Raw genomic sequence first — 21694 nt, forward strand, 5'->3', positions numbered from 1 at the left:
TACCTGTAGTGAAGCCACGGGCCTCAAGGAGAAATGAGGGAAAGCAGAATGAGGCTGCACGAATCCAAGGCCCACAGCCAGGGTCAGAGACAGCAAAAAGAATTTTCAGGACCCAATTGGGTTGTAGCTATAACATTGCTTTAGTGGGGGTGCGGGACCACCTGCTGCCTATGCTAGCGGGTTTGAGGGAGCATCATGGTGTTCCAGCAGCAATACTTCTGCATGCAGGGGAGAACTATCTAGCTAAGGATACAGGGGTGTAATTGCTAAAAACAAAAATGAAAAGGGATGGTTGGAGAGAGAGAGAGATATGGCCCAGGGTGGGGCAGGTCTGGACCAGGTTATTGTCCAGAAGAGTATGGCGGAGGGCAGTGTACGAAGGTGCAGTAGAAAGAACAAGGACAAAGATTAACAGGGAGATGGTGAAGTTTTGTGTATCCTAGGGGTGCAAATGCTGGCACACCAGGAAATAATTTACAAGTATTTGTCATGGTTTTGAGAGAATGGGTGCATTTGTCGTTATTGGGGAACATGCATTACCTGGAGGATGTTAGATCGGCGGTGGAGGAGATCGTAAGGAGTTGGAGGTAGAGAAGTTGGGTAAGGAGGGGCTGGGGCAGAAAGAACAGCTCAGGGGAGGGTTTTTCTGGTGCCGGGGACATGGCCCTTTGGAGGAAGGGTGGGGGGGACGCACAATGGGATACTAGCACGGTAAAGGAGGGGGTGGTGCTGTTTGCACAAACAGACTACCCCAGGGGTACAAAGAGAGGGAAAGAGGTATTGAAGGAGGGGCGTGGCCTCGGTGAGAAGATGGGAGCAAGCAGGATGAAGCTCAAGAGGAATCTGAGGGGAGGGAGCAAGGGAGGAATTTAAATTATTTGTTTGGCAGTTGTTAAAAGGATGTTCGTCTGTAAGGTCAGGGAGCCAGGTTATTGGTTTTTGTGAGCTTTGACAGGTCATATTAAAGCAACCTTTTCCACTTAAAAGCGAGTCTGGGTAATTTTGTGAAGTAAGCCCAAAGGGGTGTTTTGGACACTGGCCTGCGCAAAGAGCGCCCTACAGTGGTATATAAGGGGGGGGGGCAGGGAAGGTTCGGGAGCGTCCCTACCCTTCCACCCCTTTTTGTTGATCATAAGGGCTTGGGTTATTTCTTTATGTTCCCCCAATTTTTGGTTTTAGAGGGTGATGGTGGTTGTGTGACAAGCTGGGGCAGTAAAAGGGGTGATATTATGCACGGTGTTCATTGTTGCTGAGGTGACAGGTCAGCCTGAGTGCAGGACATAGAATAGGTGAGGTGATAGTGTGGAGGGGAGTTTTGTGGCGGAAAATAGGCTTTACAGTAGTGCGGGGGACATGGCCAATTGGAGGAGGGGTAGGGGGGGGGGGGTTTCAGCACAGTGCGGTACTAGCACGGTAAAGGAGGGGCAGTGGGGGTGCCGTTTGCAAAAACCTGCTACCCCAGGGGTACAAAGCAGGGGAAGAGGTAGTGAAGGAGGGGCGTGGCCTCAGGGAGAAGATGGGAGAACGCAGGATGAAGGTTGAGAGGAATTTAATGGGAGGGGGAATGGAGCAAAGGACAAGAAGGGAGGAATTTAAATTGTTTAATCATTTGTTGGGGAATTGTTAAAATGGATATGTTAGTCTGTAAGGCCAAGGAGCCAGGTTAGCAATTTATGTGAGCTGTGGCCCGTCAAGTAATTTTGTGCATTAAGCCCAAAAGGCTTTCTTCAGTATATGCGTGTCTCATGTGGAAATGGTTATACCATGGACAGGGCAGTGTAACTCCTGATGCACGTTCCAGGATCCGAAGGCTAAAAGGCATGACGAAACATTACAGAATATTCCTAATGACCATCCATTGGTGGAAAGCACAACGGATCTGGTAGTAGCACTACAAAAGCTAGGCATTCATTTCAATACAAAAACCAGCACAATTCTTAAAAGATATCATTTTGCAATGAATACCCAGGAGAATGCAGACAGTCTGTACAACTATGTCAGTATTACAACATTTGGCCCTCACATGTAAATTCAGAAATAATTGTTATGAGCACATCCAAATGAGATCGTCCGAAGCGGTGAAGGCGCTAGGCTCTGTGTATTCAGGCAAATGTAGTACAGAAATTGTGGCATCAATAGTTGACCTCAGGGCCAAGGTCAAATTCACGCAGGCAGTGACTACAGAGGTCATCATGGAGGAGGTTGTTGGACATGAAGGCTATTACTGTGCTCACAGACCGCCCCTACCTGTTTGAATGGTGCAGGTCCTTACTATTGAATTTAAGGGGGAAGCGATGTTCTTCTGCCATCTCTCAGATCAACCATGAGAACTCAACACTGAAGGAACTTTGAAGTCCTACCCGCAATGAGACCTGAACCAAGTGCATTCTTTCCCCTAGACTGGTGGGCGCCTACAGTCTGAAATCCTGCTCGTGGTCCTTTCTGTCCCACAGCTCCGAAGAGTCACAGTGCTGCATTTGTGCATTTATTATTTTTTAACATGTATTACAACGCCCAAGGGTGTCACGGCTTTGTTACTCATGTTTGTCAGTCAGGTTTGGTATGTTTTTCACCCACAACCTCTTGGAGGACCAGTCTCGTTGCATGTGTGCCATCTAGACATGCGATTGGAAACTTTGTGGGCATTTTCTTCGCAATGCAAGGCCACCTCTCCTTGCTGCCATCATTCACCATCATGGATAAGGACCTGCCTGGGACAGAAATCCAACCGCCTTGCTGCCCTGCTCCAGTTCACCTGAGGCAAGCCTGCTGTTGCTCTAGTCTACTGCTTTGCAGGATTTGAAGTTGCATAGTTTTGTCCCCATTCACGGGTACCTGCTGCTCACTGAGCTGACCATTGGAAGGAACCTCAAACCCACAACCAGGTGGTCACTAATGCACGGTTTCCATCAGCTTGACCCTTCCAGGATGTTGGTTCTGCTGCAGACTACATGGTCCCCGAGTTCAAATGTGTTTAAGGCCCCAGCCCCAAAGAAAAAGCATTAGGCCCCAAATCTACATGTAGCTTTACTTGCCTACTATAGAGGTACCCGATTTTAGGGGTCCTGTCTGGGGTTCCCAGAGACACTAACCGTAGACATCAATTTTCCTTTACATTGCTTTTGAATTCTTACATTAGAACCTAAATTGTGCGGGACCGTGGCAGACAGACTACGAGCCGACTATTGGTATAGGTTTGAACTGCACTTCATACCCATCCAACTAGGACTACTTACCTGCAAGACCTGGCCACGGGATAGAGTACAATATTGCTGCACGGGCCTTTAAAGTTAGCAGACTTTTAGTTAGTGTGTAAAACTCTTTGCCCCACGTTTAGTTACTGTAACAGTGTTCATTTAACAGACTGAAGTGGTGTGCAATTTATTTTGCATTACCAAACTGTTGGCATAGATGTAGGTTTTGATTAGATTCTAGTGGTAATGCAACTGTGCTCTAAATAGTATATGTCTTACGATTGTGGGGGAAATTTCAAATGCTTGCCATTCTCGGTACATGCCAAATCCCACCCCATCTCCTAAAACCAGGCCTGACCGCTCAGCCCAGTTACCAAATGAGCTACTAAGGTGACCTTTCGTGCGCAGGTGCATTGGCTTGGCTGTGAAAAGCATTACTGGCTCTGAAACGCCTCCTAACAAAAGGTAAAGCTCAAACACTGCAGCCTGGTCTTGCACTCATCAACCGACTAGACCGCAGATACAAATTGCAAATTCTTCATCAGTAGAATGATACGATGGTAGATTCCTGTACTTCTCACCTTAGGTTTTCCAGTTTTTGGGAGAATTTTTGGCCTGTACCCCATCAAGTTTTATTGATGCCAGTTCAGCCACAACTTCATACATGCAAGGCTCATCTCAAGGCTATATTGAGGCATTAAAAGCATTTTTGAACCGGGAGGTTGATTTTGAAGTTGTGGATGGAAATATGGAATTATAATCCAGTAGATGTACATAAAATGTGCGTTTTAGGGGGGACTACAGCACAAAAGGCACTGCAATTGTATGTTCCAGATTATATGGGGCTATGCACTCTTCAAAATGTTGATGCATTCTTAAAAACATCTTAATCTCGAATAACTTCAGACCTTGCCCTCTAATATGGCCATTATGGACCTGTACCGTTTTCGAATGTAACTACTTGTTACAGTGCCAGCTAGTTTTTTTTTTTTGATGGAAGATTGCGATTGTAGAAAGTTTAGTAGCCAGTATGTCCATTGCTACTAAGGCTAATGTGAGACCAAACGTCTTTCAAATCCTGGTTAGGGTCAGCTCACATTTAAACCTGTCCACACATTGAATACAGCTAATGTGATGTTCATTGCAATCACTTGCGATGAGCCCATTCATACAGGAGGGAAATGCAAATCAGGCCTCCCTCCTGGTAAGGGAGGGCTACAAAAAGGTGCGAGCAACCCATCTTCCTCAACCTCGACAGGGAACCCACCTTCACCAAAAGAACCTTCTGGCTCCATGTTTGCTCAAGCACAGCAGTTGGCAAAGGCAGCAAGCCAACTGGAGACGAGAGCACCATCCTGTGGTGCAGCATGGCTGCAGAGGGCTCGCGGGACAGCCCAATTAACAGCCCTCAGGCAATTTAGATATGTTTGAGCACGAGACCCTCACAGTGTGGAAGCAACCGAAGGGAGAAGGACTGCGATAGGTGCGTGCCCACCTACTCCGTCTGGTCAAAGACGAGGCGACGCAGACAACATACTTGCATGCTCATGGCATGCAAGTAAGTAACCAACCAAGGAACCTGAATACAATGAAAGGTTGCATTGTGGGAACCTTTGCATGCTGGTTCATGGTGTTGGCAGCGTGGAAACTGAAGTCTTAAGCAGCAACGGAGACTGCTGAATTCAGGAAAGACCAAAACATCTCAAATACTGCAGGTTTGCAAAGGAAGTGCTGGCAAACTCAAGATCTACTTTCAGATGGTTGTCCACTTTATGAAAGGGCACTGTGGGCAACATAAATGTTAAGTGGGTTTGATTAATTCCAAACTTGCCATCAACCACATTTAGTGTTTTCATCTTTAAACCTTCACCTACACGCTCATGTTGTCCCAAAGCAGATGTAGGATGTCAGATTAATAAGGTGTTTTTTTTGTACCCCATCACCTGCCAATCTTGTGCTTTATTTATAAATAAAATTACCAAAAGGCCCAATGACAAGTCAAAAAGCAAAGAATCATCTTACTCAGGTTCGACATTATGTATAGTTCCTTCAAAACAGTCATGCCACTTTATGACCAGCGTACATGTGGCAAACACATGGACTCAAGTGCTTCCTAAACCACACCACGGATGTGTGTGTTTGACAAAGGGGGAGGGGGACAGCAGAAAGAAGAAAAAAAAATAATAAACCCACACACTTTACTATAAACTTTATTTTTTACAAAGTTGGCAACAAATGGACCTGTTCAGAGAAGTGTGTGCACAAGCTGATAACATGGTTCAGGAAAAGCATAGAAGTGGAAACACTGGAATGTGGTTCTGCTACTCTGGCAAAAGTCTAGCGGCAGGCCGGTCTGCTCTTTGACATCGCCTCATGGCAGGCAATCATCATACCCCCAATCAGGCTAAGAAACTCCTGGAAGTCAATCTGGCCATCTTTTTTTCCATCGATACCACCGTCCAGGGAAGCCATCATTTTCTTCAGTGTTTCTTGTGGATTTTTCTGGCTCTGTGAATCAGGAATAAAGTAATTAATATGCCTCAAATGTTAACAGGATCATATTTCAGTAGTTTCACCATCACCGTGCTGGCCCACTAGTAGCCATTTTCCAAAGCTCCAAGGTTTTTCTTATTTCACTCCGACTGTAGATGTTCTGTGCAGCTCCTGTTACGTATTTAGGGGGCTAGGGAAAATGGCTTATTCTACTGCAAAAATGTGTACATCACATCATTTCCAGGTGGTCCCACCCCCCCCCCCATACCACTAGATGGTCTAACACCCCCACCAACCACAAAGTCATTCACCCCCTTAGCCTCCTCACAACCTCCAGCAGATACCCACAACAACCCCCTCGACCCATCCTAGTCTCACCTTCTTGCCACAGCCTCCTCCCACAGAAATTACAGTGGGCAAGACCTCCGAAGAGGCCTACGCAGTAAAGGCTTCCAGAGCGGTGAAAGCCAATACTCAAACATGCACACAGGTGAACCGTCGTTGTTTAGGTCAGACATCACTATGAAGCAGGCGTTGCCGCACGGCTTTGAAATATATAATGTCTAGGGTGCGAAATAAGCAACACCACCATGGAAATACAGGGAAGGAATCCCATCTCTAGATTTCCACCAGCCTTCATGGTGGGGGCAGAGAGGTAAGAGATGGGATGGTCCGTCCGTTGCTCGGATTAGAGTTCAGAATGCGGGCCACAACCAATGGTTAATGCCAGCCTTCAGAAACCTCCAATACATTCAGTCACCAACAGAAATAAATATTTGATGATTTCAGGTGGCTGTGGGGGCTTTTCAGAGTAAACTAATGCATATCACGAATTGTTCTTCTCAAAACGGAACCAGCGACACTGCACACACTCAAAGCTAGTTGTTCACTTCTTACAAGCATCGCCTCATAAATGTGGCTGGTTATTTTGAAATATACAGGTGTCCACCATCTAAACATTGGGGTGACAGAGTATTCTCTGCATCTTAAATTGGGAGACCATGCCCCTGAGCCCTGGGGTTAAGCATTAGATCAAAATATGCAGTCAGTTATTTTAAAATGCCTAGAGAAGAAAGTTTAGCAGAGAAATGGGAGTTACTTTTGTCATTTGGTAGTGAAAATAATGTTCATGCCTATAACTTATTTAATTTTATCTTTACAATGTACTTGTAGCTCGGGGTAAAGGAAGGCACTCTGGCATATAGGCTAGCTTCCAGGCTCGGGGTAAAGGAAGGCATTCTGGCATATAGGCTAGCTTCCAGGCTCGGGGTAAAGGAAGGCATTCTGGCATATAGGCTAGCTTTCAGCCTCGGGGTAAAGGAAGGCATTCTGGCATATAGGCTAGCTTCCAGGCTCGGGGTAAAGGAAGGCATTCTGGCATATAGGCTAGCTTCCAGGCTCGGGGTAAAGGAAGGCATTCTGGCATATAGGCTAGCTTTCAGGCTCGGGGTAAAGGAAGGCATTCTGGCATATAGGCTAGCTTCCAGGCTCGGGGTAAAGGAAGGCATTCTGGCATATAGGCTAGCTTCCAGGCTCGGGGTAAAGGAAGGCATTCTGGCATATAGGCTAGCTTTCAGGCTCGGGGTAAAGGAAGGCATTCTGGCATATAGGCTAGCTTCCAGGCTCGGGGTAAAGGAAGGCATTCTAGCATGTAGGCTAGCTTCCAGGCTCAGGGTAAAGTAAGGCATTCTAGCATGTAGGCTAGCTTCCAGGCTCAGGGTAAAGTAAGGCATTCTAGCATGTAGGCTAGCTTCCAGGCTCAGAGTAAAGGAAGGCATTCTAACATGTAGGCTAGCTTCCAGGCTCAGGGTAAAGGAAGGCATTCTAGCATGTAGGCTAGCTTCCAGGCTCGGCCGCAGCTCGGGGTAAAGGAAGGCATTCTAGCATATAGACTAGCTTCCAGGCTCGGGGTAAAGAACGGGACGTTGCTCGGGGTATAAAGGACGGGACGTCGCTCGGGGTATAAAGGACGGGAGGACAGCATTTAGCATATAGGCAAGGAAGGGCCGGAGCTCGGGGGTAAAGGACGGCATTCTAGCATATAGGCTGGCTTCCAGGCAATCTGCTACAACGCTACAGCTCTGCGCAGCGGAGGACATTTGTCACACCAGCAGAGCTAAAGAAGGTTCCCAATTAGTTTGACAACTTCTTAAATACATGGAATGGAATAGCCATGAGAGTTACTGGTAGAAACAAGTGTGTAGCCGGGCTGTGCTGTGGCGTGCTTGCATCAGAGCTAGTCTACACACCTGCATCAAGCTACCAGCTAATGGGTAGAATGGAAAAGATCTATGAAAATGTTTTGCTTGCACTTTATGACAATTGGTCATTGTTAATTTGACGTTTAGGTCACGTTCGTCCTGGAACTTGCATTAACCAAAAAAGTGATGAGGTTTTAAATTGATCTGAACCACTGGCACTACTCTGGGCAACCTTGGACACCACAATTTTTTTGCCAGTCTGCATCATTGCAAAAGGGGGGGGGGTCCCAGTCATATCAGTCAGGTACTGCCACCAATGGGAGCAGCGAAGCCCGCTCTGCACAGAAACTCAAGCAAGACCTTGTTGGGCCTCATCAGTGATCTGCAGCTTGGTTCTCCCTATGGCACAGCAAGCAAGGTACCCATGTCTGCCCAAACTATAAACCAGACGTGGGTCCCTTGCTCACTATAGGGAACCAAGCTTCACCTCACTGATGAGGCCCAACAAGGTCGAAACATGCCTGGGGTTGCTTTGTTTCCGAGGGGACCTGGCCTAGCAGTTTGGGCTTGGCTGCTCCCGTTGGTGGCAGGATATGGCTGTTACCCTTTGGCAATGGCACAGACGGGCTAAAACGGTGGAGTGGAAGGTCCCAGAGCAGTGTTAGTGGTTCAGAGGTGTTGCCTTCCACCCATCACGTTACACAGGAACTTGCAGCCTGGGGGGTGCTCTGAGCAATCCAAGTAGAGGCGATCTGTCACCCGAGTGTTCTTTTTGGACACCAGTGCAGAGAAGCGTCACACACTTGCTATGCCACAGCCCGCAAGTTACCAAGTATGAATGTGGGGGACTTGGGCAGCTCGAGAAATGCAGGAAATGCAGATTGACCTTAACCGGGCATACAAACCTTGGTGAAGCTTTTAAGTTCGACATTCATGAAACTTTCAAACTCCTTGAATGACATTTTGCTGTTGTCCCCTTCTTTGCCCGCATAGCGCTGGAAAATGGTGATCAAGGATTCCATGCAGCGCTCCATGTCAGTGGGCGGGTCTTGGATTTTCTGGGCCTAGGCAAAAACAAACATGAATAAGGAAAATTAATATTGCATACAGTTGATCTTTCGCCAACAAGCAGTGAGACTGGGGAAAGATAGTCCTAGTGGACCTCACTTCTATTCCATCCCTCTGGTGTGTGCATCACTCGGGGGTGACGGAAAAGCTTCCTGTGCTCAGCTGGGTCCATTGGGAAAACGTGCACATTGCAGGGGGCAGAATCAGGTATGAAACAGAAGTACAATTACACAGTACACTTAATGGCCAGTGAGGTTTGTAGACTTGAATTCCCTATAGAATTATCAACAATACTCTAGAATGGTGAATCGAAAACATATGCTCAGACCCGAGAGGTCCTAAAGGTATGCAAGATAAATGCTGGACCACCCATGGCCAAATGAAATGGGGGTCCAAGATTCACCACCAATCCAAAATTCAAATGTGAGTGCAGCAGTGGTTCTCCAGCTGGCAGGTGGGGCAAGGATTGATGTTCACCTTGAGTAAACACCACAGAAATGCAGCCAACGCCTCAGCAGGGCTTCAGATGGTACAAGCGGTAACACTCAGAGCAACCTGGCAGACCTCTGGGTCACCAGAAGACAACCCGACTTCCAGGAAGTATGGTCCAATTATCAAATTACGCTATTGGCCAACAGTAAACGGGCGTAGCAAACTGGGATGCATCTGAAAATGTTGTCCAATTCCAGATATTGCACTCAAAAATCTTTACAAGGAGGTGTGGCGAGAAGACAGATACTTGGTGTGAACCATCGTCTGTCTTCAGAGGGAATATGGCGTGAAGGGGCTAAACTTCCCCATATGCCCTGGCTCTTGGGAGGTTATCAGATTTCTTGTGTTGGGTGAGGGTTAGTGGGAGAATGCACTTGCATGCTGGATGGCGGAGGGTTAGTGGGAGAATTCGCTTGCATGCTGGATGGCGGAGGGTTAGTGGGACAATGCACTTGCTTGCTGGATGGTGGAGGGTTATTGGGAGAATGCGCTTGCATGCTGGATGGTGGAGGGTTAGTGGGACAATGCACTTGCTTGCTGGATGGTGGAGGGTTATTGGGAGAATGCAGGGTGGAAACCTAAAGCAAGGCTTGGTGGCGATTATGCAGGCAGGCAAACAATGTTGAAGATTTACTAGTCATTGAACACACGGGGAAAGTGTTTTAAAAGGGTTTACTCCTCAGCTCATCTGAAACCAAGTAATCGCTCTAAAGAGGACACATTCTCTCCTAGTAGTCATGGAGCCAGAGCTCTCGAGTTAGAGGCTGAGGCCCTTTCTCTGCCACTACAGGTAGCTTGCGAGGGGACTTGGAACACATCGACCCTCCCTAACCTTGCCAGCTACCATTCTTCCCACCGGCTCCTCCCACAAAAGCACTCAAACAAAACCTTAGAACGACCAAGGCGGCAGAAGACAATATAGGAATACACCGTCAAGGCTTCCAAAGCAGTACAAGCGCCAACACTGCTCCAAATGCACACACGGGCGAACCATGTAACATCCTCACAATACTGGCAAGTTCTTTTATTTCTTCTATCAGAAAACAAGTCCTTCAATCCGGAACAACCCTACAAAGCAGAGTGCTTTAATGTGACAGGGAGGGGTAAGGGGGGCGGGGGGGTACTGATTCGAAATCCATACTGTGTAGGGTGCCAGAGGGGCGGGGGATTAGTTCAGAGTCCTAGATTACAAAACAAGTACGCCCAGCTAGAGGAGCTAATCTATTTACCACCGGCCCATTTTACTAACCACCAGGCACTAACAGGTGCAGGTACATGATGCTGCTTGGTTGCACATTAGAGCAGAGCCAGCATCAGAACAGAAACCGGACAACTTCATTATGCATTGTATAAGCCATAAAAGATGCCCTCCACGGTTTGCATCACACGGTGTGTTGGGAGATCCCACAGAACACCCTTCCACGTCTCGAGGGAACGCTTTTAAACACGAACCAGTACATCTTGGGAGCCTTATGCCCCTTTACGAGACAGGGCCATAGGCAACTGGCCGGGCTCACAAGAGGCCCTGTGCCCACCTAACATCCACAAAGCCAGAGCACAGCACCAAGGACTGGCCTATGCCTTCAAATCACTTCTACACCCATCCATATAATGTGGCACATTTCATATACTGCACCCTCTCCAATCCTGCCTGTGCAGCAACTCGCCCAACATCAGGATTGCGTGGACACCACCAACATCACGCACGAGAGAAGGATTTAGGTGCCATAATAAACCTCTCTCATGCAAGTGTCCTGTACTCATTGAGGCCACTACAACGGCCATTCTGCTTAACTGTCTGGAGCGGAAGGATGCAGGATTTGAGACCTTGACTGTAGTTCCTGTTGGTGATGGGCAAGGAGATGCCACAGATATTTACCAGGCGCTACTGCCCAATTTGGTCCCTGTATCAATATTATGAGAGACCTGTTTTTTCCTGCCCGCAACAACCTGGTGAGAAAGTAGGAGTGTTTGTTGCAGCTCTTTGCGGGTTGATAATAAAATGGCGAATTTGGTACCCTCGCTGACAGTCTTCTGTGTGACCAAATTGGCACAGGAAAGGCGATAGTACCTCTCCCTCGACCAGGCTGAAGAGAGGGTCCCTGGGATGCCCCTCTTGACCCCAATCAACATGACAGCCTGAAGAGCCTGCAATGCAAGATGCCAGTCACTGTTTGGACAGCCCCAAGGAGGGCAAGTGACAAATACATATGCAAACAGATATTCTCTCAGACAATGGTTCAAACCTTATCCAGCTATCATTATCATGGATACAGGGGCACAGTCACTGATCATGGATCCAGACACCTCAATGGACATGGTCGACTGATGACAAATATGATCTTTAGAGACACCGCGACATAGTAACATTACCCATGTAGCACACTTGCATCCATGCTCAAAGTTACATGGACACACACGAAGAACATGCTTACACAGTTCTGCGCATAGAGAACAGATACATATAAAGACTGTCGCACCTTTTTTTATTACTAGCCAAACGCAGAAACCGCAAGGCAACAAGAGATACAGAGCCAGCTTGCAGCAGCTTATCACAACCAGCCATATGGAGTTACAGGATCATAAGGAACCTGGAAGAGACTACATGCAACTAAGCTATAAGAATAGCACAGTATAAATATAGAAATTATAGCATAACCATAGTAGAATTACATGAAGCCACAGGCCTCAGGACAAGAGGCGAACAGAAGCAGAATTAGGCTGCACAAAGCACCAGGCCAGGGCTTGCAGCCAAAGAGATGAGCAACACATTCCTAACCTCAGAGACAAGGGGCCACCTGTAAAACAGCAGAAGGGTAAATGTTGCGGTCTTCACCCACGTGGTGCAGCCAAGCTGAACAATGGCTATTTACTAGTGTTAAGAGCAGTTCCCAGCAAAACAGACAAAGATACATATACTCTTCCACAACATTGCGACCCTGCAGGCACACTCAATGGCAGTGATAATACTGAAGGACACATTGGGAACATAATCTCATCACCTTGAGGAGGTGCACGGAGCGCCAACAGAGCTGGGTGGTCAGCTCCAGCTAATCAGGGAACACAAATCCAGGGGTGGATGGCAGAGGGCAAGGGCCAATGGTAATCCTGCGACCCTGCAACAATGTAATATATAGTTTCTCTCAGGCGAACCCACCCGACATTAGAGCCAGCTATAAGGGATACCACCTCAACCACCCAATCATTTGAGGAAGGGACCTAGTTTGTGATGTAACATAACACAAGCCTTCAACACAGGCTCAGGAGCTGCGATTGCTGGAGAATTATTTTCTGTATGATCCCGGTCTGTTATTGAAAATAAAGGACAGTTCTAACTTTGCCTTGGCTGAGTCCTCCATTTGTATGCCATGGTGATCAGAATGGTGAATATGTAGTGTGAACCCCAGTCCTTTCTGGCATACCTATACACGGCCATCACCATGGCCAAGCTAGCAGAGCAGTCCTCAACCTACTCAGCAGTCCTGAACACTTCCAAGGGTGACGTGAACTCTCAGCAACAGGCCATCAAGGTACAGCCTTCCCTCCCTGCAACGAGGGCTCAGAACGCGTCTGGTTCACCACAAGGACCTCGCATGCAGGGGCGAGGGTAAAAACTGTATGCCATGCGCGCGGAGAAGACGACCACTTCTCTACCAGCCCACGCTGTCCTGCTAGAAATAATGTGTGCAGGAATTGCAAGAAGAAAGGGCACGTGGCCAAAGTATGCAGGGCGGCGGTGATGGAGTGACTTACTGCTAGCATTAATGGGGTGACGCAGATACCCCATTATGTGAAGTGCAAGTCGATGTTCATGTACTGAGGATGATGGCAGATTCTGGCCCCAAATACACTGTTGTAGGTGTGGACACCCTAGAAAACTCAGGCAGTGGAGGATTTAGATGCCCACGACATATGCGCCAGGGGATATGGAGGTGCCCTGATCCAAAATTGTTGGTTCAAAACATGGCATTCAAAAAGAGGGCAATCAGGTGTGTTGTACGTGACAGATAAGGGAGTGTCATTGCTTAGCTGGAGGCACCTGAAAGATATCCAGATCATTTTTAACCCAAATGATCCAGAATCAGCGATATTCTTAAGGCAGGATGTGTGCCAACAGTTTCCAAATGTGTTCAGGGTGCTTAAAATGTATTTGCCACATAATTATTTTGAAGAGGGGAGCTAAACCTGTAGTGCATAAGGCTTGGGCTATACTCTCGCTGCTAAGAAAGAAGGTCAAAGTTGAACTTGACAAGCTCTGCAAGAATGATGTGATTGAGCCCATAGAAGCGGCATGGCACGAAAGAGGGACAGCAACATAAGAATGTGTTTAGATGGGTTGACAGACGCCGCCTTCCCAAGGTGCAAGAAATTATCTCAATGTTTCATGGTGCCAAATAATTGTCAATTGATCTTTCCAGTGCTCACCATCAAATTGTTCGCACCCGGATGCGAGGGCTCTAGCTTCTTTTGTCACACCTTTTGGCACGTACCGAGAAGATGCCCTTTGGGGCTTGCCTCAGCGGCCGCTGTGTTTCAGCTTGTAATGGAGAAGCTCTTTAATGGATTATAATTTGTTAAAATGCTTTCGATATCCTTGTGTTTGCACCCGATTCTGGGCGTCATATAAGGTTTGTGAAGTGCTGAGCATTTTACATTGGGTTGGATTACCTGCAAAAAAAAAAAAAGAAAAGAAAAGGTGCAAATTTGGATTAACAGAGATGTCTTATTTAGGGCATGTCGTGGACAAGAGGGATCAGCCTCAAAATGAGCGTAGTGGGTGCTGTGTTGTGGGCCCCAGAGGAAGGATGAGTTGCTGGCATGCCTGGGGCTGGCGGAGTACTGCTGCAAGTCCAAGGATTCACTTCGGTGTGTGCTCCTTTAAGGCTGTTGCTTAAAAAAAAAAAAAAAAAAAAAAAAAAAAAAAAAGGTGTCCAATGTGCCTGGGGTGAGGAGTGTCAGAGGGCATTCACCTCAAAAAAAGGAGAGTATTGTGGGCGCTCCCATACGTTGCATGTTTAACCCATGTTGCAAGCCATTTCTCATGACTGGTGCTAGCATTGTAGGGTTGGGGCTGCCTTGATTTGGCTACAGGAGGGCAAGCAATGTGTGCCGATACCGTCAAGAGAAGTGTTAACTTGTTTCTGGGCCATCAAAAATGTTGGGTGTGCCTTTCACTGTCAGGACGGACCACAAACCACTGGTCCATGCTTTTGAGTGGGAAAAGTATGGGAGGTTCTTCCAGGGTCAATAAATGGGTTCTAGCCCTGCCAATTATACCCTGGTTGAGTGTCCAGGAGAGGAGGCAGAGTTATGATTGCACAAGTGGGCCACGAGGGAATTTTGGACATGGCAAGATGGTCTGAAGAATGTGTGGCAGAGGCTGAGTTGGCTAGGGTTCGTCAGCTATTGGAGCATGGCTGGCCCAGAGGAGTGTCAGGGCCCAATATGATCAAGGAAGAATTGTGGATGGATGGGGATATCCTGTGCAGGGGAGAGCATTTTACCCCTGAAGGGGGTGAGGGCTAGCATTTTGGAAAGTGCTCATAGGGGCAGGTAGGGAGGAACGCCAGCAAAATGAGGGAAGAGAATTGGTGGCCAGGTATAGATAATTAGGGGGAGCACTTGGTGAGAAATTGCTTACCGTGTGTTTCCAGTGATAAGTCTCATGTGTCGACCAAGCCTCCCTCCCAGCCCTCCCATCTCGAGTAAAGTTTCCCACAAGAGCTTGGGAGAAGGTTGCTTTGGACATTATTGGCCCATTATCAAAATGTTACCAAGGAAGAAGGTAGGTGTTTGTCATGATGGACTACTACTCCAAATGGCCGTCTATTGGATGGCCGGAGGAGACGACCGCCAGGTCTGTAATAGATTTTCTGACAGAATCTTTAGGGTGGAAGATTTCCCACTGTTCACTGACAAAGGAGTATTGTTCGGGTCTAACTTGGTGGTCGAAGTTCAAGGGAGCAGCTGTGCAGCATGAGACGACAGCTTTGTATTGTCCTCGCCAAAATGGCAAGGTGGAAAGGTTTAACAGTGGTGAAGGGAATGCTGCAACTGGCAAAAATGTCCAACCTGAACATTGAAGGGATGATTAGGGACATGCTTTGGGCATTTAGGACCACCCCCACCCGACTATGGAAGGAATCCCTTTTGTGGCACTCAAGAGTGGAAGACAGTTGAGGAGCTAACTCCAGAAGGGCTTGGAAACTTGATCCAGTTAAAGTGGATAGAGAGCCAGGCAGAGAAGTGCCAAGAGAAATCCAAGAAGTGGTTGACAGTATGAAGTGTGTACAGGGGTGTTGCTAGGTCTAGGAAAGATCTGGGGCTACACTAATGTTGGGACTCCGGGCTAGCTAGCCTTTTGGTTGTAGGCCCTGATATTCTAGCCGGGGCTACAACCAAAAGACCCGGGGCTATAGTCCCCTAAGCCCCCACCTAGCAATGCCTCGAGTGTGTAGATAGGAATCGATGTGTGGACACATTCAGGATAAAAAAACCGAGAGTGAGGGGTGGAGGTGATGCATGTTGCTCTCCTCCAAAGAAGGTGCTGAAAGTCATGGGCACTGTTGTGTTGTTGGACGATGGCGCCAAAGGAAGCATGAAACAACTGGCAAGGGTCATGATGTAGGGTACAAGGGAAGAAAAGAGAAAGAAGTGGGGCGATGCTCCAAGAATGGCCTTTTGATTGTGTTCCAGTTTGCGCTTGGAGTGGGACAAAGAATCTGGGGTGTGCGAGGACGGAAACATGTGGTAGTGCAGCGGTGAAGGAGCACGTGGCCTGGTAGGGGTACCACAAGGAAATGTCAGCAGTGATTTGCGTGTGAATGAGGTTGTTACGTTTGACGAACAAATTCAAGGACTTTGTGCTACGGATATTTGGTTAAGGGAGGCTGCACATGTAGAGACGTCTCTTGGTTGCTGTCCTCCATGCCGTGAGGGATTAGGAGCATCCTTTGAATGCTTGTGTGACACGCTGCGTGCAAGATGGCATCCAGCAGTTGTCCAGGGACAGGAGCAGCAGATGGTGCAGCACCCTTGCAGGGAGCTTCTTTCTTGAAAATAAAACTACCCTGGAACCTCTTCTCATCCCAACGGTCGCCTGTTCTCTGCAGGGAGGGTGGGCGGGCATCACATCACAGGATCATCTTAAACCAATTTTGTGACCCTATTGTCGAGAAGAGAATTGGTTATTGCCAAAAAGGTATAGTTGTGTTAAATTTCTTCTAGGCACCCAGTTCTTCCATTAGCAAGTCCTGTTCACATTGTACTTGGTTGGGGTTTAACGGGACACAAGTTATTGTAAATGGCTGAACCTTTCATTTCAGAGCTAAAGTTTTTCAACTTTGAAGTTGGTCTTAGACAGAAAGAAAAGTCCCATCAAACGATTAAAAAAGCATTGCAAGTCCAGCCATACTGCTGGCGTCCAAGCAAAACCCACATTCCGTTTTACTAGTCGAGAAAAAAAAAAGAAACGAAGAAAAAAAAAAAAAAGTTGGAATGCTGTTCAAAGCAAAGTAGACTTTTGAAGGCTAGCCAGGCATGAAGAGGCTTGATAACAGAATTCCACACTGGGGTGGATCTCCAGCAAATAGGAAGTTTCAAAAGGGGTTTCGCGCACTACCATTCGGAAGAGGTCTCAAGATCTCTGCTCCACCCAACTGGCAACTAGGGCCATACAAGTTAATAGGCTATCCCAGTTCTCACTCCAAAATTTACAACAAAGACTTGCCCCATGCCTTCAACCATTCTTGTGTATTTTAGCCAACATTGCATGCTGGGAATTGCAGACACAAACTAATAAAGAATGACAAGTTCTCGAATACACAGTAGGATTGACCGAACGAATAAAACTAGTTTCACGATGATCTACCCAGCAAGCAAATGTGGCAGCCAGTGTAATGTGCACTGGTAAAGTCACTGCCCTCACAGTCCATAAAGCAAAGAGCCCCTTCTGCTTGAACGTTAGGAACCCTACCCTTGTCTGCAGCAGGTTGCAGGGGAAGGGTGTGCCATGACTGCCCAGTTTCTAGCCTTAGCGATTCTAAGCAGAAGCTTGGCACAACTCCAGATAGTGCCACTACCTCCATCGCAAATTCTGCCAAAGATAGACCACTCTGAAAGGATCTTGGACAACCCGTATTAACGGGCGACAGTGGCATAGAGGCCAGCTGCCCAATGACAAGTCGGGGGAGGATGTAATCAAGCCATTCTTGTACATGCTGCCCAACACGCGCAGTAAAGTGGAACTACACATCCCAGCATGCACGGTACTAGTAACTGCACAGCCACATAGATGCCAACATTCAGACGCACCTGGCCACAGGGAAATCGGGAGACATGCAAATCACCATAGGGATACATTGGAGCTACAGTTATTTTAGGCGAGAGACCGTGAAACAGCTATATTTTTCACCATAAAATCGGGAGGGTTGGCATGTATGCAGCCAGGAGTGGAAAACCGTAAAACTCGCACTATGTCCGTCAGATGGGATATCCATAGGCACATTATAGGCAAGCGGCGCAATACAATGGGTTTCCTCCTGGTCTTTGTAGGGGGTTTAAAAATGTTCTCTCGGGAAATGTTAAGGTCTTCCGATGGCAGGCTGTACTACCCTGGGATCGGTTAAGCCAGACAGGAAGCAGGAACAACGCAGGACCCAGGTAAGTACTAAAAAGAAACTCTTTAATAAATTGCAGGTTAAGTGGGTAAGCAGGAGTGTGAGTTTTAGCTTCCACCAGGTGGCAGCTCCCATCCTGCAGCGCCTGGGCCCGTGCCCGCTTCCATGTCTTAACTTGCCTTTGAGTGCACAGCCGCCACGCCCTTTTCGAGACCTGCCAAATCTGAGTCACTGAAATGCCGCTCCCCGGCCGGCTCTTCCAGAAGGTTCCACGATGCAGATTCTCTTTTGTGGTGGTTTACGAAGTCTACGTGCAGTGCCAAACCGGTCACATGCCGGCTACTTTCAAAGCAGATGCGTTATCGGGTACACGGTTCTCAGTTTTGCGGTCAAAATTGGTTATCCGTTGCCCATGGGGTGGGCACGGGTGAATAGCAGCTTTGACAAGATGGACCTTGCCGTTTACACATGGGCCCACAAGTCCCCATACAATTAGGCGCATATGTTATGGCTTGCTCCATGCCCATGTTATAATTTGTTAATTTCTTTCTCTTTTACATTGTGAAGAACTAAATGGAACATTTAATAGACCGCGTAAAGGATGAAAGACGGGAGGTTCACAAAAAAATCCGCAAAATACCATTTTTTTTCTGGGTGATAAAATCACTGTACTGGGTAAATAATTTAACTGATCTATATAGAACATTTTTAATCTTCTGAAGCTCGATTTGACGACCTTAAGTAAAAATAGGCTGAAAAGGAGCCATGGTATTGTTTGTCATTTTGCTTTCCGTTACCTATTCTAATAGAACTACAAGTACCACAATGCAGTATAAAGGACTGGTAGGATTTAGTCCCAAAATGGACAACTTCAGATCATGCCCTATTGGTTGGACTACTTAAAACCGTAGCCGAATCCCAGAAACCGTTCCTATAGGCCACCCGCTTATGGTAATAGTTTGACAGGCATGCAGCTTGTGAATGAGTTGCTACTTGCTTTTTAATCTTTTTCCTTGACCTCACTGCTGAAAACACTCAAAACCACGCGCATACACTCAAAAGGCGCGTTAAATATGCGTTGAAGGCACCCTCCTCAGCAGTCAGGAAATCTGAACACACATGAAGCTGTAGCCAAAATGGCAGGTTGGGGAATGGGAGTGGGTCGTGCCCCTCCCTCTACACCAGTGTACACCAATTGGGGGGGGGGTATACCCGAGCACAACAAAATAAACACCTGCCCATACGTCAACAGTACCGCGCTACTATTAAAAAACGCCATTCCCAACTCTGGCTTCCACAGTCTGTAAAGCGCTACGCTACTCTGAAACAAAGTTTACGCTATACTAGAATCAAAAGACAGTAAGGAACACATAGCCATAGCACCTGAATCACTTTCTTCAATATTAACAATATATACGGTTCCATCATTTTCTTCATTCCATTAAGAGGTACCATGAGTTACAGTAAACTAGCTTTTTTTTCCTATATGGTGAGCGGTCTCCGTTCTAATACGGGCCATAATTCACCCCCCCTCCCCCCACTCGCTTCGAAAATGGGGAGTGTACTGTTGGCCGAGCATGTAGTCGTGGGGCTCCTCCCTGCATGGTCTGTTACCCTAACCGCTGCCACGCCCACTAAATCGTATGGTCTTCACAAACAAAACCTACCTAGGATGACGCTGGACGCTTACAACATTCTCTTGTCTGTTACACCTTTATTCATCAAATTCTGTAGCTCTTTTTCCAGCTTGTTGTGTTGCCAGGCAGGAAGTAAATAAGCAACAACCCGTACATTTTCCACAGAGCGGGGTTGAATAAGAGACCCCCCCCCAGGGCGATGTGGGCCTTGATGCAGTGGAAATGGGGGGTTGGGAAGGAGAGTCCGCCATCCATATACCAGTTCCCCATGTCCCTCCCCTGTTCACGACTGGCAGTGCCACGTCTCAAACGGCTGCTTCCTAACGCCGGAAAGCAGCACAGCGCTGCGAATCAACACCGAGCGGTTGCAACACACCTGGCTCAACGCTTAGTGTAGCATTAAAAGCACAAACCCGTAATGCAGTGCTACGATAGTTCTTAGTATGACAACCTTGGAGTGGGGGAGGTGGCAAAACAGGTATAGCCAGCAAAACACGTTGTATTCTCTCCGGCCAGCCCCCTTCTAGCCACCCACACCAACATTATTGCCCACTTGATGGAACCACGTCTCCCCATCTCAAAGCGCACTGACGCGTCAGACGTTGGCACTACACCACAACCCATCCGGATATTTGTAGTCGGACACCTGAAACATATTTTAAGAAAGATGAACAATGCTGCGTTGACAATAGTGGCGGTCAGCCAAACGCCACTGCCCACTTTACTTTCTCTCCACTTCCGGCCCGAAACATCGCAGGTTTAGTGTTCATACAAAACTACCCGCCCCCAGCCCCTTTTACAGGCTGAATTTGGGCAGGCGTAGGGTTTCATCGACTTAGGGTAGAATGCAACATCATTAATTGCGTTGCACAATACGTTCCCGCTGACAGCCCATTAACTCAAACCGTAGGCATACCACCCATAGAAGGACACGCCCTAAAATAAACCCAATGAAAAAAAAATCTTTTTAAACATTACATTTTGATGCACTTCAATGTAATGAGCCGAGATTCAAACGGGTATACTTTGCATTTCGTGTGAAAATTGTCACATGGTTCACTGAAAATGTAGCAAAATTTCCATATCGCTTTTGATTCAAGTCCATCAAATCTCGCTCACTGCGCTCGCGGAAACTCCGACCGGTTGCCTCCCAGCAAGTGAGCACTGGGTAAAGTTAGTTTTCAGTCTCTGCTTTCGGCCGCTGCGCGGTGTGTCGCAGTGGGGAAAACAATGGCAGACTTACCATGGTGACAGTTCTGGTAACCAAACGGTCGCTGCTTGCGTCGAAGAGGGGTCTGGAGCAATAGGCGGAAAAGAAGCTGCAGGCAGCAGATTTTATAGAGCCAACGCCCCAAACAGTTTTTTTTTTTACATTCTTCACTTCTCGGAACGGCCCACTAATGACTTCCTGACTCTGCCTTCAAACATGGCGGTGTGCTGAAGCACAGCTCGGGTTTCTCCACAATGCAGTACGCTCAAAACGGCTCATTCTAGTCTCTAGATAAAGCCCAAAATTGTCATTTGTGTGACATTTTGCTACTTTGTCTCTCATAACTTAACAAAAATGTTACTCCATGATCCATAAAATGAAATGTTTTTTAATATCGTTTTTATTATTACCTTTTATCAATTCCCTAGTCAAAAAGGAAGATCATCCTGGAATCATTCTGGAGTCATCCGATGACTCCATTCTAGAGTCATCCATGGAGAGTTTAGGAAGATCATCCCAAGTCTGCGTACAAGCCAAAATATTTAATGAGATGATGACTCTAGAGTTATCACAGAAACTACTCCAGGATGAGTTCGGATTACTTCCAGTGATGATCTTGGATTACTCCAGGATGACTCCATGACAACTTCAGGATGAGTGGGGGATTACTCCAGGATGACTCCATGACAACTTCAGGATGAGTGGGGGATTACTCTAGGATGACTCTGACAACTTCAGGATGACTCCATGACAACTTCAGGATGAGTGGGGGATTACTCTA

General features: G+C 47.3%; 1 protein-coding gene across 1 annotated transcript; it reads right to left on the bottom strand.

The window, feature by feature from the left end:
* Nucleotides 1-5388: 5388 nt before the first annotated feature.
* LOC138580400 (protein S100-A11-like) lies at nucleotides 5389-21101 on the bottom strand. The gene is made up of 3 exons (XM_069650925.1): nucleotides 20947-21101; nucleotides 8794-8952; nucleotides 5389-5702 (listed from the first exon to the last, which is right to left on the bottom strand). The coding sequence occupies exons 1-3, from the start codon at nucleotides 20947-20949 to the stop codon at nucleotides 5532-5534; spliced, it is 333 nt and encodes a 110-aa protein (XP_069507026.1). The 5' UTR covers nucleotides 20950-21101; the 3' UTR covers nucleotides 5389-5531.
* Between the last annotated feature and the right edge of the window lie 593 nt (nucleotides 21102-21694).

The sequence above is a fragment of the Ambystoma mexicanum genome, chromosome 1p, assembly GCF_040938575.1.
Source record: "Ambystoma mexicanum isolate Mex_15411 chromosome 1p, UKY_AmexF1_1, whole genome shotgun sequence".
Classification (NCBI taxonomy): Eukaryota; Metazoa; Chordata; class Amphibia; order Caudata; family Ambystomatidae; genus Ambystoma; species Ambystoma mexicanum.

What these genes read in the sequence shown, in the direction of transcription:
- LOC138580400 (XM_069650925.1), bottom strand. An exon ending in AACTTAAAAGCTTCACCAAG is followed by an intron (nt 5,703 to 8,793) that starts GTTTGTATGCCC and finishes CCTGATTCACAG; the next exon opens with AGCCAGAAAAATCCACAAGA.